Source organism: Ahaetulla prasina, chromosome 4 (genome assembly GCF_028640845.1).
Source record: "Ahaetulla prasina isolate Xishuangbanna chromosome 4, ASM2864084v1, whole genome shotgun sequence".
Lineage (NCBI taxonomy): Eukaryota > Metazoa > Chordata > Lepidosauria > Squamata > Colubridae > Ahaetulla > Ahaetulla prasina.
Genome location: NC_080542.1, coordinates 50,014,356 through 50,027,731, shown reverse-complemented (window position 1 = coordinate 50,027,731; position 13,376 = coordinate 50,014,356). Strand labels below are relative to the sequence as shown.

At 38.1% G+C, this 13,376-nt stretch overlaps 1 protein-coding gene across 6 annotated transcripts in view; it reads left to right on the top strand.

Moving 5' to 3' along the window:
* Window positions 1–13,376, top strand: part of PLCD3 (phospholipase C delta 3) — a 117,689-nt gene that overhangs the window by 67,707 nt on the left and 36,606 nt on the right. For 5 of the 6 annotated variants that reach the window (XR_009154791.1, XR_009154790.1, XM_058179657.1 and 2 more), the window contains 8 exons: window positions 858–1,010; window positions 1,851–1,967; window positions 3,437–3,472; window positions 4,509–4,668; window positions 8,229–8,345; window positions 10,253–10,431; window positions 11,894–12,029; window positions 12,990–13,139. Coding sequence is in view for 4 of the 6 variants with exons in the window: in XM_058179657.1 (XP_058035640.1) it covers window positions 858–1,010; window positions 1,851–1,967; window positions 3,437–3,472; window positions 4,509–4,668; window positions 8,229–8,345; window positions 10,253–10,431; window positions 11,894–12,029; window positions 12,990–13,139 (1,048 nt within the window). In the remaining 2 variants the exon portion in view is untranslated. The remainder of the gene's footprint in view (window positions 1–857; window positions 1,011–1,850; window positions 1,968–3,436; window positions 3,473–4,508; window positions 4,669–8,228; window positions 8,346–10,252; window positions 10,432–11,893; window positions 12,030–12,989; window positions 13,140–13,376) is intronic. The other variant, XM_058179660.1, reaches the window with a different exon arrangement.

Sequence of the window (13,376 nt, the reverse complement as noted above, 5' to 3'; positions counted from 1 at the left end):
ATAATTTAACACCATATATTCCTTCTAGCTTAATTGTACAACTGTTGATTAATGATTAATTAATTGATTAATTAATGATAAATTTTCATAAGGTAGGATGGGTTTTTCATGTACCCTCCACCCAAAATTTTTAGGGCCTTAAAAATCAGCATAGCAACAGAATTGTTGTGAAATGTTCTGAAAGTGTCGGTCAAAAAGGCATCCGGGTAACAATTCTTAATTGTGTAAATATCATAACATATTAACTTTGGTTCATAATAGCAATAGCACTTAGACTTACATATCACCTCACAGTGCTATATAGCCCTCTGTAAGTGGTTTACAGAGCTGGCATATTGCCCCCAACAATCTAGGTCCTCATTTTACTGACCTTGGAAGGATGGGTGGCTGAGTCAACCATTCTCTTGGCAAATAGCAGAATTAGCCTGGAATACTGCATTCCAACCACTGCACCACCACAGCCCAATACAAATAAAATATTTAAGGCCTTCTAGAAAATATACTGATTTATTCTCCTGGAGTAGCCCCTATATTGTCCAGCACATCGCATGAATTAAGTTGGCAACAAGATTTACGTATAGAAATATACTTGATTGTCATCATATATTTTCATAGATAGTATCAGTTTCAATAGTTGCGTAGTTTTGTTTTCCCACTGCTGAGACATAATGAGGAAATGTTTATGTACTCTTATTTGTATTTTATATTTAAAACCCACATGAAAGAAAGGGCAGATCTATACAAAACTATATCCAAAAGTTGTCTCTGAACTAACAGGAAAAAAAAGTTGCTATGTACAATGGTCGAAAAGGTTGCTACAGAGAAATGATATCTTACAATCCTATTTATATCCCCAGCGCTCTTCCTATCCTGTGATTCTTTCTCTGGAAAACCACTGTGGCCTGGAGCAGCAGTCTACAATGGCCCATCACCTGAAAACTATTCTAGGAGACATGCTGTTGATCCAGCCACTGGATGGACACCTGTCCAAGCAACTGCCATCACCAGAGGTAATATAGCGAATTGTATAATGAAAAAATATATTTTCATTATATAATTGGCCAGCATTGTATAGATGGGTGATCAGTGTCTTTCTTAGTAATCTACAGGCTATGCAAACCTCACTGAGAATCATGAAGAGAATTTGATTTGATGAATAGAATCTTTCAAGGCTTCAAAGCAAGAAGCATAAATTCAACAAATCTACATGGCTTTACTGCCATTGTCTGATTTGTATTTGTATATTACCATCCCAGAAATTTGAGGAATTAAGAAATGCTCTTTACCAGCTTCTGCCATGTGCAGTAACTGCACTGTTTTAAATGATTATTTTATGTTTTTTTTAGTTCTTTTCTTTTTTTAAATTCAAAATGATTTTTTATGTTTTTGACTGCCTTTACAATATCACACTTGAAATAGTGTTTTATGGTGGGATTATATAATAATTAAATAACAGTTTGGTCTAGTGGTTAAGGCACCAGCCTAGAAAATGGGAGAGTGTGAATTCAGCGGGATGACTTTGAGTCAATTAGCCCAACTCAGCTCACAAGGTTTGTTGTTGTGGGGAAAGTTGTGTTGAATATGTTTGCTGCCTTGAGTTATTTGTAAAAATAATAAAAGTGGGATATAAATAAATAAATATTTTATTTTTCATGGCATATTGGTACTTCACAAAAATCTTGAAGTTTGCCAAATTAAATGAAGAATAAGAGCACAGCGAGCTATACTTTTGATGATTTAGGGATGTAGGAAATTACAATCCCCTCCCCCAGGACTCTGCTAATTAAGATTATTAGGAAGGATTTATTGTAGAGCTAAGTTTATTGATTTTTCTTTCCCAAACCTTACAGCAATTGAAGGGGAAGATATTAGTGAAGGGGAAAAAGCTATCAGAGAACAAGATTGATCCAAGAGTTTTCTTGATCTCCAATCGTGAGGAAGAAATGCAGGAGGAAGAAGACCAGAGGGTGAGGTTTAGATCCATGTTTCTGAAGGGATGATTAAGAGAGTATTAGGGAAACCTCTAAGTTGGACACTCTGTAACAGCAAACCAATACAACTGAGTGTCAAGAATGCAGCTGAAATAGCACTGCTGAAAAAAGGGTACAAGCAGAGCTCTCTGGGTTCCAAGACAAACTTCTCAAATGGGGCAAACTTTAAACTTATCTCAACTTCTTTGCTTACATTCAACAGTTATCTGGATTTGTGTAGCTCAGATATTGTCATGTAGCCAAATGTGTCAAAAGCATAAAGTAAAGAGTGATCATTTTAGGAAAGCTCAACAGCGCCCCCCCCTCAAAAAATCCGTGCCTCTTAAAATCTAAGTTCAGTCTTTCTGCATTTGCTATATTTATGCTACTGAGAAAGAAGAGGGAGGCTGCAAAAGTACTGAATATTTTTAGTGAAAATTTGCAAACATCTTCTTCCACCTGCCCTCCCCCCCCCCAAATAACCCAGTAAAGATCAAGCAGGATTTCTGGCCAGAGAATGATGAGGAACAGAAAGTTCAAAATTGGATATTCAGAAAGGAATATCCAGAGGAAATCAGGTTGGAGTTCTTAACAGAGCATTACAACAACTTAGACATTTTACTCTTGTTGCTTTGGAAGAGTTTATGTCATCAAATGAGAGCATCATTTCTTCTGAAGTGGAAAATTGGGGTCTTCTGCTATCGGAAGCTTCCTTTTAAAAGTGTCAGAGCAGAATATAAATAGGGTGGTCAGCTGTGAGCCAAAAGACAACCATCATCATCTAAGGTTAGACAGCCTCTGTGTATTTTCTTTTAGACATTTAAAATATTCTTAGGAGTTTGCTGTTTTCTTAAAATAGAGAAAATAGTAATCAACCCCCTTTTGAGCAAAGTCTACATTAAATGCTTCAAATTGGGGACTGCTAGCAAAGTGCATCAGTTCCTATGATTCTTAAGATTGTCTGTATGTATAGGATGATATGTATCTATAATGGGTAAACTTTTAAAAAAGAATGTATATTTACAATAATGAACTGACTGTTGACTGGCAAAAGTTAATCTTTCTTTTATACAATGCCTAGTTTTTGTTTTTTTTAAAAAAATGCAATGCTGAAGGTGTGACCGAATAAAGAGCAAAAAGGATTATTAGACAAGTAGATAGGGAATAAATCTAATAAGAAACTATTAAATTATGATAGCTGCATGGAAACAAGATCAGAGGTTGAAGTTCTATTAATAAAATGTCCTGGGAACAAAACCTGAGGAGACAGTAATGCCTTCATGCCTTTTAGCTGTCTTCCAGAAGCATCTGGTTGGCCATTGTAGGAAGAAAGTGAGATCCTGGATCATTAGTAAAATCCAATAAAATTGCTCACATTTTCTTAAACTCTTCCTTTAGAAAATACAACTAAATGTATTTTGTATAGACAGAGATCATCTAATTTCTGTTTCTGCCTCTTTCTTCAGTTTACATCTTCTCCCCAGGAAATCAGACCTTTGCAGGTGAGTATTCCTTTCTTCTTGGAAGAGATCCCAACAAGGCTGGTATTGTGACAAAACAAGGGAAGAAAATGGCCCCCTTCATTTCCTTGAAACCTTTTGTTGATGACCGTTCCAAGGGTAGAGGAATAGGTGTTCTGTAAAAATCATAACATAACCATGCTGAAAGAAAATATTCCAGGGAAAGAGAGGTGCTATTTTCACAGGGTGCTATGCCCACCCGTAAACATAATATCCACAATTGCTTTTAATTGCTTTTCATGATGATTTCATCACATGCCACTGCAAGAGGATTTGTTGGCAAGGGAAGTTTAACATCCAATTCAGGACCCATGAATTTCATTCTTTGTGCTAAAAGGGGCATGCCCACTGCTGTTGTGCTACAGTGTCACCACTACAGATAGCTTGGTGTTGGACCCAGAAGTAGTATCTTCAAAAGAGCTCATCTTTGTGGTAAATACATCCTTACATGATCATTTAATAATGCTGCCACACTTACCAGCCATGTTTCAAGTTGAGGTCTTACTTTTAGTGCCTCAGCCATGTATTTTTCTTGCTGGTTCTACAGAAGTTTCCGTTTCTCAGATTTTTCTGAGATTTTTCGGACTCCCAGGCATGAAATTCCTAGCCTCCTCTCGAAGTATATTTGGGGCCACTCTGCTTAGTTTCTGAGACCTGTCAAAGGTTGGCTAAATACTGCCACCTGCTGAGGCAAATCTATGTAAGTAAGTCCACAAATGATTTAGCGAGATCTCCTAACCCTTGAAAGACATCTAGCATACAGAAACCATGGTATGACCCATCAATGGCATTAATGAAGGTGGGAGAGAACTTTCAACTAACAAACCTTTCAATTTACAAAACTTTCCTCTCTAGTTAACTGGAAGATATTCTAGTCTACTTAACAGTACCAAAGTAGTAGCTATTTGCAAGCCTGAATCAATTTCTTTGCAAAGTAGGATGTGTTACCTGAAGTGGATTTTTAAATTAATTAAATTAAATTAATTTTTTGCACATGGCACTTCTTCCTTGCCCCCAGGCGAAGGATGTAATGCAGATTTCACGAGAACTCTCTGATGTGGTTGTATATTGCCGGGCTGTTCCATTCCAAAGCCTATCTGATGCCCTGCGCCACCAGAAACCTACAGAAATGTCATCATTCAGTGAGCGGAAAGCCAGGAAGCTGATCAAAGATTCAGGTATGTGAGATTAATTTTTTTGGGATACCAAGGACATTATGGCTTGTTTTGTGGCAGAGTCTGGCTTAGTCGGCTGCCTAAAATATAACTGAGTCTTTTAAGGTTACAGTATAACCCTGGATACTATTGATTGTGATAAAACTATTGAGAACATGGATATGCTAGTCAAGCAATACAAGACTGATTGATTTATTAATGACCTTGTATTCTAGCCAGTTCTAGTTGAGGTTGGCATATAGCTAGTCCTCATTAAACATCTACTCATTCAGCAACCACTTGAAGTTGTCTTTTTTTAATTTATTCTTTGATTTTAAAATAGGGACAAAAGAAATGAAAAAAGAACAAAACATAAAAATATATGCATTATCAAAAAAAAGCAAAAAGTAAGGTAAAAAAGTGAAGTAAAACATAACAAAGAGATGCAGTTATTATTGAAATACATATAAATTTCTAATACAAATATATAACTATCCTTTTTACAACCTGCTATGTTGTGTACAAATGAGTCCCATATTTCATTATATCTGCTCATAGGTGGCACATGCAATCAAGTCCTTAATCTATTGAGTAAAAAGGACTATACATTTAACTTTCCGATGCTTCAATATTGTCCATAATAAGGGTATGGAAAATCCATTTGTGTTGTCCAATTGTCAAATTCTAAGTACTAAGTAATGTAATTCAGAAGAATATTATTGCCTGAAAATGTTAGCTTTTGTCACACAGTTACATTTACATAGTTCACTACTTTCCTCCCAAAACATAGTAAGTAAAGGACTTACTAAGAAACATATGTTTTAAAGAAGCATTATTCTTACTACATCTTCAATGAAATGCTGGCCTAGGCAGTCCATTTCTATACAGATGTAAAGGAGTCTAAGTATTATTTTTTGTTGTTGTATAAATTACAATTTAAGGTCCATTGAAACTGGTGGTTTGGAAGCTAAAACTCCATGTCTAAGCAATGTGGAAACCTCTAATTCTTTATTCCAGTCATTTCTTAGCATATAAATACCAAAATGATTTCTTGATAATCGATATCTATATAAATTAATAGTAGAGGGTTTTTTTTTATTTTTAAAAGATTTAACAATTGCTCTAGTATCTTGGGTGTTTCAGAAGATGAGAATACTGCTGATCTAAACGTTAGCAAATGTTGTAACTGTAAATATTCCCATTGGGCTATAACAGGTAAATGATATTTGTTTCTTAACATTCAATATGATAAAAAAATCCACCCACATCATTTATCAGTTGATCCAAGATCAATATCCTCACTTTCATCAATATTTTCCATATCATCCTCTTTGTTCCAATTTCTAAACTGGGTTTCTCCATAAAGTTAATTTAACATGGGGAAAAAAGGTTGAACTTTCATTAGACATTTCATTAGTTTTCTAATTGACATAATTATTTCCAGAGATGCTAGAATGTTAGTATATTCTGTCCAACTAACCATGTTCTAGACTTATATTCCAAAGTTGCCCACATCTGAAAATTAATAAGAATTGTTGGCTTCTGATATTTAATACTTGAAAAGACTCCCATAGAGTTTTCTTAACAAGGAATTTATTCTATTACATACAATAATAGTTAAGATTTAGTGACTATTTATCAATATCTGGAACTTCACTATAGATTTTATTTATAATTTATATTATTTAAAACATTTATATAGCTGCTTATAAGCAACTCTAAGTTGCTCTTAATCAAAAATTAAAACAGCATAAAAGCAACGTTAAAACTATAAAAACTAAACACATTAAAAACAGAAACTTGGAACTGGGTCAAGCTTCTGATGTGCAGTCACCTCCTCTTATCCCAGCATTTGGGATAAAAGCCAGCTTTAAAGCTTTATGGAAGGCTAAAAATGTGGAGGCCTGCCAAACGTCAAAGAGAAGAGTGTTCCACAGGGCAGGGGCTGCCACAGAAAAGGAAGGCTTAATAGTTCCCATCAGACTTTTAGGACATATTTAGAGGAAGATATTCAGGGAAAGGGACTAATATTGTGCACATCTATCTGACTTGGAGTGTTAGATGTTAGGAGAGCTATATCTTTTGGTGTTCACATACCTAGATATTTAATGGATGTGGTACAAATACAGAATTACCGTACTTTTCAGAGTATAAAACACACTTCCCCCCCCAAAAAAAGAAAATGTCCCCGTAAAATTCCCTGTAAAAGGAAATGCTGGTGCATCTTATACACCGAATATGACCATTTTTGGCTTCCCAAAACCCTGCCCTGCATGTTCTGTTTTTGGCAAAAATGGAATGCGCAATGGTTTTGGGAGGCCTGCAGAGTGCTCCTGGGGCTGGGGAGGGCAAAACAGTGTGCAGGGAGAGGTTCGGGAGGCAAAAAATGGGGCTGCTTTTCAAGGAAACAGGGCTGTTTTTCGCAAAAATGGGATGCACAGAGGGTTTGGGAGGCCTGCAGGATGCTCCTGGGGCTAGGGAGGGCAAAAACCGGATGTGCGGAGGCCAAAAACTATTTTTTTTCTTGTTTTTCTCTTCAAAATCTTGGTGCGTCTTATATTCCAATGCATCTTATAGTCCAAAAAATATGGTAATATTAGTGGAGCACCATTTTTGGCCAGGAAGGCCTCTTTTAGCCCTCTGCCAGTGAAAACAGAGCTCGGGGGGCCCGCACGCGGTCTACCCAAGCTCCATTTTCGCTGGCAGAGGGCTGCAGGAGGCTGTCCTGGCCAAAAACAGGGTCCTGGGGGCTGTGCATGCCCCCCAGCTCTATTTTTGCTGGCAGAGGGCCATGCCCACCTTGGCCCTGCCCCTCTGCCCCCCACCCAAGGTCAAACACAATCCTGATGCGAACCTCAATGAAATCAAGTTTGACACCTCTGCCTTAGATAGTCGTTAAGTATTCATATTTCTTAAATGGATGGGTATTTTTCACCTATTTTGACCTATAGGCATCAGTTCTGAGTTGGACCAGTTGGTAGAGTAACTTACTATTTTGCTAAAGGCATCAGTCTTTTACATCAGCACTGGGATAGCAGTACAAAGTTTACAAATTTAAAAAAATGTCATCTGCAGTAAAATTAATTTGTGTACAGCAATCATTTGAACCATATGATGATTCCGAAGGAAGGGTACTTGCAATGGGTTTTTGTAATTGCAGCTGGTACAATGTCTCTGTGGACATGTAATCTCAGTATGGGCACTTAATAGCCAGCACACAATTAAAATGTTCTATGGCTATGAAATTGGTATTTGCTATCTTTGTTGCTGGCTTCCAACAAGCAAAGTCATTGGGGAAGCCAAACAGCAGGTAACCAATGATGATCACATGACCATGGAATGCCGTGACCATGTGGGATTTGCTTAACAACTGCAACTGGGAATGCTGGAACTTCTGTCATAAGTTGTCGTGGTCATATGACAGCTCACCTTATGACTGTGTTGCTTAGCAACAATTCCTGGTCCCAATTATCATTAATAAGCGAGGTCTATCTATAGTACTCCATCACTGCCAGGTGCATAGAAATCAGCAGCAGGACCACTTCTTTCTGATCTAAAGATGGAAGCTTCTTTCCTTTCTGCAGGAAACCTTTTTGTCCGGTACAACACCCAGCACCTCAGCCGTATCTATCCACTGGGTCTGAAGATGAACTCCTCCAACTACAACCCTCAGGAGATGTGGAATGTCGGCTGCCAGATTGGTAAGAACAAAGAGGAGTAATCCATGCTGTGCACTTCATTCCTAGTCACCTTCTCTCTCCCAGAGTTGCTCTCTGTTGGACTTGCTTTGATTTCACAAGTGAATCAGATTGGAGGAGTATTGCCCATAACCCCAATATCTGAGCAGGAGAGATGTGTACTTCCCAGTAACTTGGAATTTTCAAACCTACTGGTAGTCATCCTTGTTTTATTCTGAAAAACTAAAGTGGTTTTGGAGAGAAGCAGGAAGTTGAGGATGAGCAGAGAGAGAGAGCTCAGTCTGTGACAGAGTGCCAGCTTAATCAGACTACAAAGGCAGGCCAGAATTCTGTTTTTGTGGAACTCTGTTCTCCTTGTGTTAACTAATCCCTTTGGCTCTGTGGCAGCAGCACTGTAGAATAGCAGAGACCAAGCCTGGAACCACATTATCTAGTAACCAATGAGAATATCACAGATCACTTGGTGCATCTGGTATTGTGTAGATCTTTTCATGTTATTGTTTATTCACTGGAAGAAGTTATCTTATGCAAAGAAAGAGCACGGTCCATTGAGCCAAATATGATGGGCAATGGTTGTCGGCTTGAGGTCGCAGAGTTGAAGAAACTGATTCTGAGACCATTTGGATTTTAAGTAGATGCTCTGCTATTGAGCTGTACAACTTTCCTAGAGATTTTAAAATAATGTGCAAAGCCAAAGCATTAAAATATTTTGTTCTATAGTACTTTCCTCCAGCAGCTTAGATGTATTTTGAACTAAATGTAACATGTATTTCTTAGAGCAAATTAATAATCACAAATGAAGACGAATATGTGTCCCAGGATTAACAATAGCAATAGCACTTAGATTTATATACCGCTTCACAGTGCTTTACAGCCCCCTCTAAGCAGTTTACAGTCGTCACCTAACTGGTACCTAACAATCTGGATCCTCATTTTACCGACCTCAGAAGGATGGAAGGCCGAGTCAACCTTGAACCAGTGAGATTTGAACTGCCAAACTGCTGGCAGCCAGCGATCAGCAGAAGTAGCCTGCAATACTACATTCTAACCACTGAGCCACCGCAACTCATTAATAATGCATTAGTAGGAGGAAGTATACTCACCACAGATATCCTTGTCTTTATATTTCCCAGATCTGCTGCTATTTTATTCCTCATTATTTTTTGTTTATTTATTTTGAAAAATTTATTTGCCGCCTATCTCATCGTGAGGCTATTGTAGGACAGTTAAAGTAATAAAAAAGAAGTGAATGAAAGGAGCATGAACAGAAGTAAAATAATAGAACTCAGAAAATAAACAATGAAAAGGGAGCACAATATGATGACAAAAATGTTGGATGGAGGGAAACAAAGAGCAAGGGTGGGAAGTGGAATCTGTCATCAATCCAGCAGCCACCTCCATTGTGGAACTCCCACATTTGGTCCCCAGGCCAACCGGCAGAGTCACGTCTTCAGGCACTTGCAGAAGGATAGGAGAGTGGGTGCAGATTTTACCTTAGAGGGTAAGATGTTCCAGAGAGTGGGCGCTGCAGGATCTTCTGAATCCTGACAGTTTTCTGAGTGATGGGATCCAAAGTAGATCCTCTCTCTTGGCATGAGTAAATAGGCTTGTCCTAGTGGTTCATCAGGTAGCCTGGAACAATGCCATTAATGGTTCTAAAGGTCATAACCAATACCTTGAACTGCACTCGGAAACAGACCAGTAGCCAGTGAAGTTCGTGGAGGTGTAATATGGGCCACCCTAGGGACCCGAAAGACTGCTCTCGCTGTCACATTTTGCACCAGCTGTCTGTGCTGCTTAAGATCTTTTTGAATGTGCCAGTAGATACAAAGTTTTATGAAACTGCACCATGATAATATTCCAGTTTTATGATCTTTTTAATCACTTTTCTTTCTATGGTCATATTTCAGTGGCACTGAATTTCCAGACACCAGGTGCCGAGATGGATTTGAATGATGGACGCTTTTTGGTGAATGGCCGCTGTGGCTATGTGCTGAAACCTGCTTTCTTATGCAATAACCAGAGTAATTTTGACCCCAAGGTTCCCATTCATAGGAGTGGCCAGCACCCTATTGCCCTCACCATCAAGGTATAGTAGAATGTAGGATGTCCATATGTTCTTTGAATTGCTTGCTGTATGTATTTAGGACAGGGGTGAAATGCTCCCGGTTCGGACAGGATCGCGTGATCCGGTAGCGATTGGGGCAGGTAGTTCGGAGAACCGGTAGCAAAAATCCCTGCCCCCTCCCCCAATGCCCACGTCTCGCTGTTTCTCTTCTCTCTCCCTGAAGCTCTCGGTGGTGATAGAGCTGCAAATGGCCTTAAATGACTGCCGCGGCACTTCAAAGTAAACCTGGGCCTCTATTTTTAAAGAAGGTAGACAGGTGCCTCTCAGTAAAATGCAATTGGTAGACTGAAGCCTCTATTTTTAAAGAAGGTAGACCGGTGCCCCCCAAGTTTTGTATACTTTATTATTTTTATTATTTATTATTATTGATCATGCCCATTCAGTCACCTGACCACCAAGCCACACCCACCAATTAAGCCACGCCCACAGAACCGGTAGGGAAAATTTTTAGATTTCACCCCTGCTTAAGAGCCAAGCATAAAAGGGCTTCCAGAAGATCTTTTTATTGTAAAGGATCTTTATTATGTTAATACAATTTTGGAGGAGAGCATCCAGATGTGTCCTTTTACTTATACAATCATTCTCTACTTGTTATGATTTTGAACTAGTACATAGACCTGCCTTTAGGAGCCTAAAGGAGCATCCGTGGACTTTTACTTCCCTCATTGTATCTCATAACTCTGTAAGGTAGTTTGGTTGAAAAATATTTAAAATTTTGAGTTTTTTCTTCTCCCCAAAGAGAAGAAAGAACTCTGCTAAAAGAGAAAAGACCGAATATCTAAACAATGTTTTTTAATAAATACCCCTGAGAATTGCAAGTATCCTAAGTTTCTAACACTTAGGCTGAAAACTTATTTCAAACTAGTATGACCAATATCCACTGAAATCTCAAGTGCTGGAAAAAGGATTAAATAAGTTTACTGTGGTTGGTGTCAGACTTCAATGATTCTGATGGAATATATTATCATGCAGCCCAGATTTATATATTAAATCATGGAAAATAGCTTTGCATTATTTTCAGACTGCAGACCTCTATTTTTCTTGGAAGACATTAATCCCTGGGTACAGAATTTTAATTTGATGAAAGCAGTGAGCAAATAGCCCTGATTAAGGACACAGGTTCAAAAGAGGATGAGGCTTCTGTACTTTCATTAGCTGTATTGAAGAGGGCATTGTGGCAGATATGTAGTTTTACAAGGGTCCTTCTGCCAAAATTCTCTCTTCTACTGAACAATTATAAGTGTAGGAGCCCCCTTCCTTTTCTGTTTGTTTGCATTTGTCCATTCTAGCCAAATTAAATCAATGGAAATTAATTCTGATTTTAGGATTGTACCAATTCATCCAATTTTGTGTACATTGTTTGTTGGTTTTTAAAAGTTGCAAGAGAGTGCAGAAATGATTATTATTATTTTTCTCTTTTCAGGTGATTACGGCTCAGCAACTTCCCAAATTAAATAAAGAGAAGAGTTCTTCCATTGTTGATCCTTTTGTACGGATTGAGATTCATGGAATTCCTGCAGACTGCTGCAAGAAACAAACTGAATACCGGTTAAATAATGGTGAGACAAAGCCTAGGAATGAAAGCAATAAGAAACAAGGGTAGAGAATTATTGGTTGTACTGGATCCACCTAGCGTGATAAATAGCCATGAATTGTGCAGTTAGTTCATCAGCATTTGATGGACCATGATATCCTTCCCCTTCCTATTGGACCAGAGGAGAAACAAAGCCAGTGTCTGAAGAAAATCCCAGGGTTCTTAATATTTTTACATCAAAAGGAAACACGAGTAGCAAGTCTGAAGAAGTCCTCTGGATCTGCTTTTTGCTTTTGACCCTAATCAGTGAATCAACTTAACAACCATAGGGTTGGTGTAAAATGGCTTATTCTGAATTGGCTTATCCCTACAGATGCTTTTGCCATGCTTTCTTCCTAGTCTCTCTGCTCTTAAAACTCTGGGTTATCTTCATGGAATGTCTTGTGCTGACCTAACATGCAAAGCACTTCTTCTATAAAGGAAGACTTAAAGCTGCCTCCGAAGTTTCAGTGAGTTGACATTATGATAGTATTGTGAGGACATATTCCCAGCAAGGAATAAATGGAACAAGCTTCTTTGCGCTGGGATAACAAAATTGTGTGGGTCTTTCAGATTCTTGGTTCACCCTTTTCCTCTCTTCCTTGGGAGAAGGTTATTGCAGATGAATATTTATCCAGATACAGGATAAGGCAATATCTTATATCCACCCAATGCAGTATTTGCACTTATTAAAATCGCATCATCTGTTGAATGCAAACATTTTGTCAAAAACAAATTATATTTGAACTTGAAAATTTATAAATAAGACTATGTAGTGGAGAAAAAAGGTCAAATTCAAAAGTCTGAAAAAATAATTTTCTGAAAATTTGCTAGATTTAAAGCAATTCTTAGTCACTATATAGGTTATACTGGAATCTTGCTTTAACAAAGGATCTTCACACTATTTCTCTCTTGAAATTCTGTTTCTTGGATTTTCCCTCTGCAGGATTCAACCCATGTTGGAATGAGACATTGATGTTTCAGATACAAGTTCCAGACCTGGCACTGGTGCGCTTTGTAGTAGAGGATTATGATACAACTTCCTCCAATGATTTTGTGGGACAGTTTACATTGCCATTGCTCAGCATTAGGGAAGGTGAGTGTTTTTCTTCCAGAATCAAGAAAGCTTGAGCAGGGTGTTGTGCACTCTCTGGAAGAGCCTGATGGTAATCTGCCTAGAAATAGCAGTAATTTTCGATTAGCTGATTTTATGTCTGATTTAGTGGACTTTTACATCTGCTAAATTGATCTACCACAATAAAGTACCAGTCCTGATGGGCTCGACATAGATGTTTGCCTGTAGAATAAGTTCCTTAAGTGAATTTAAATAATG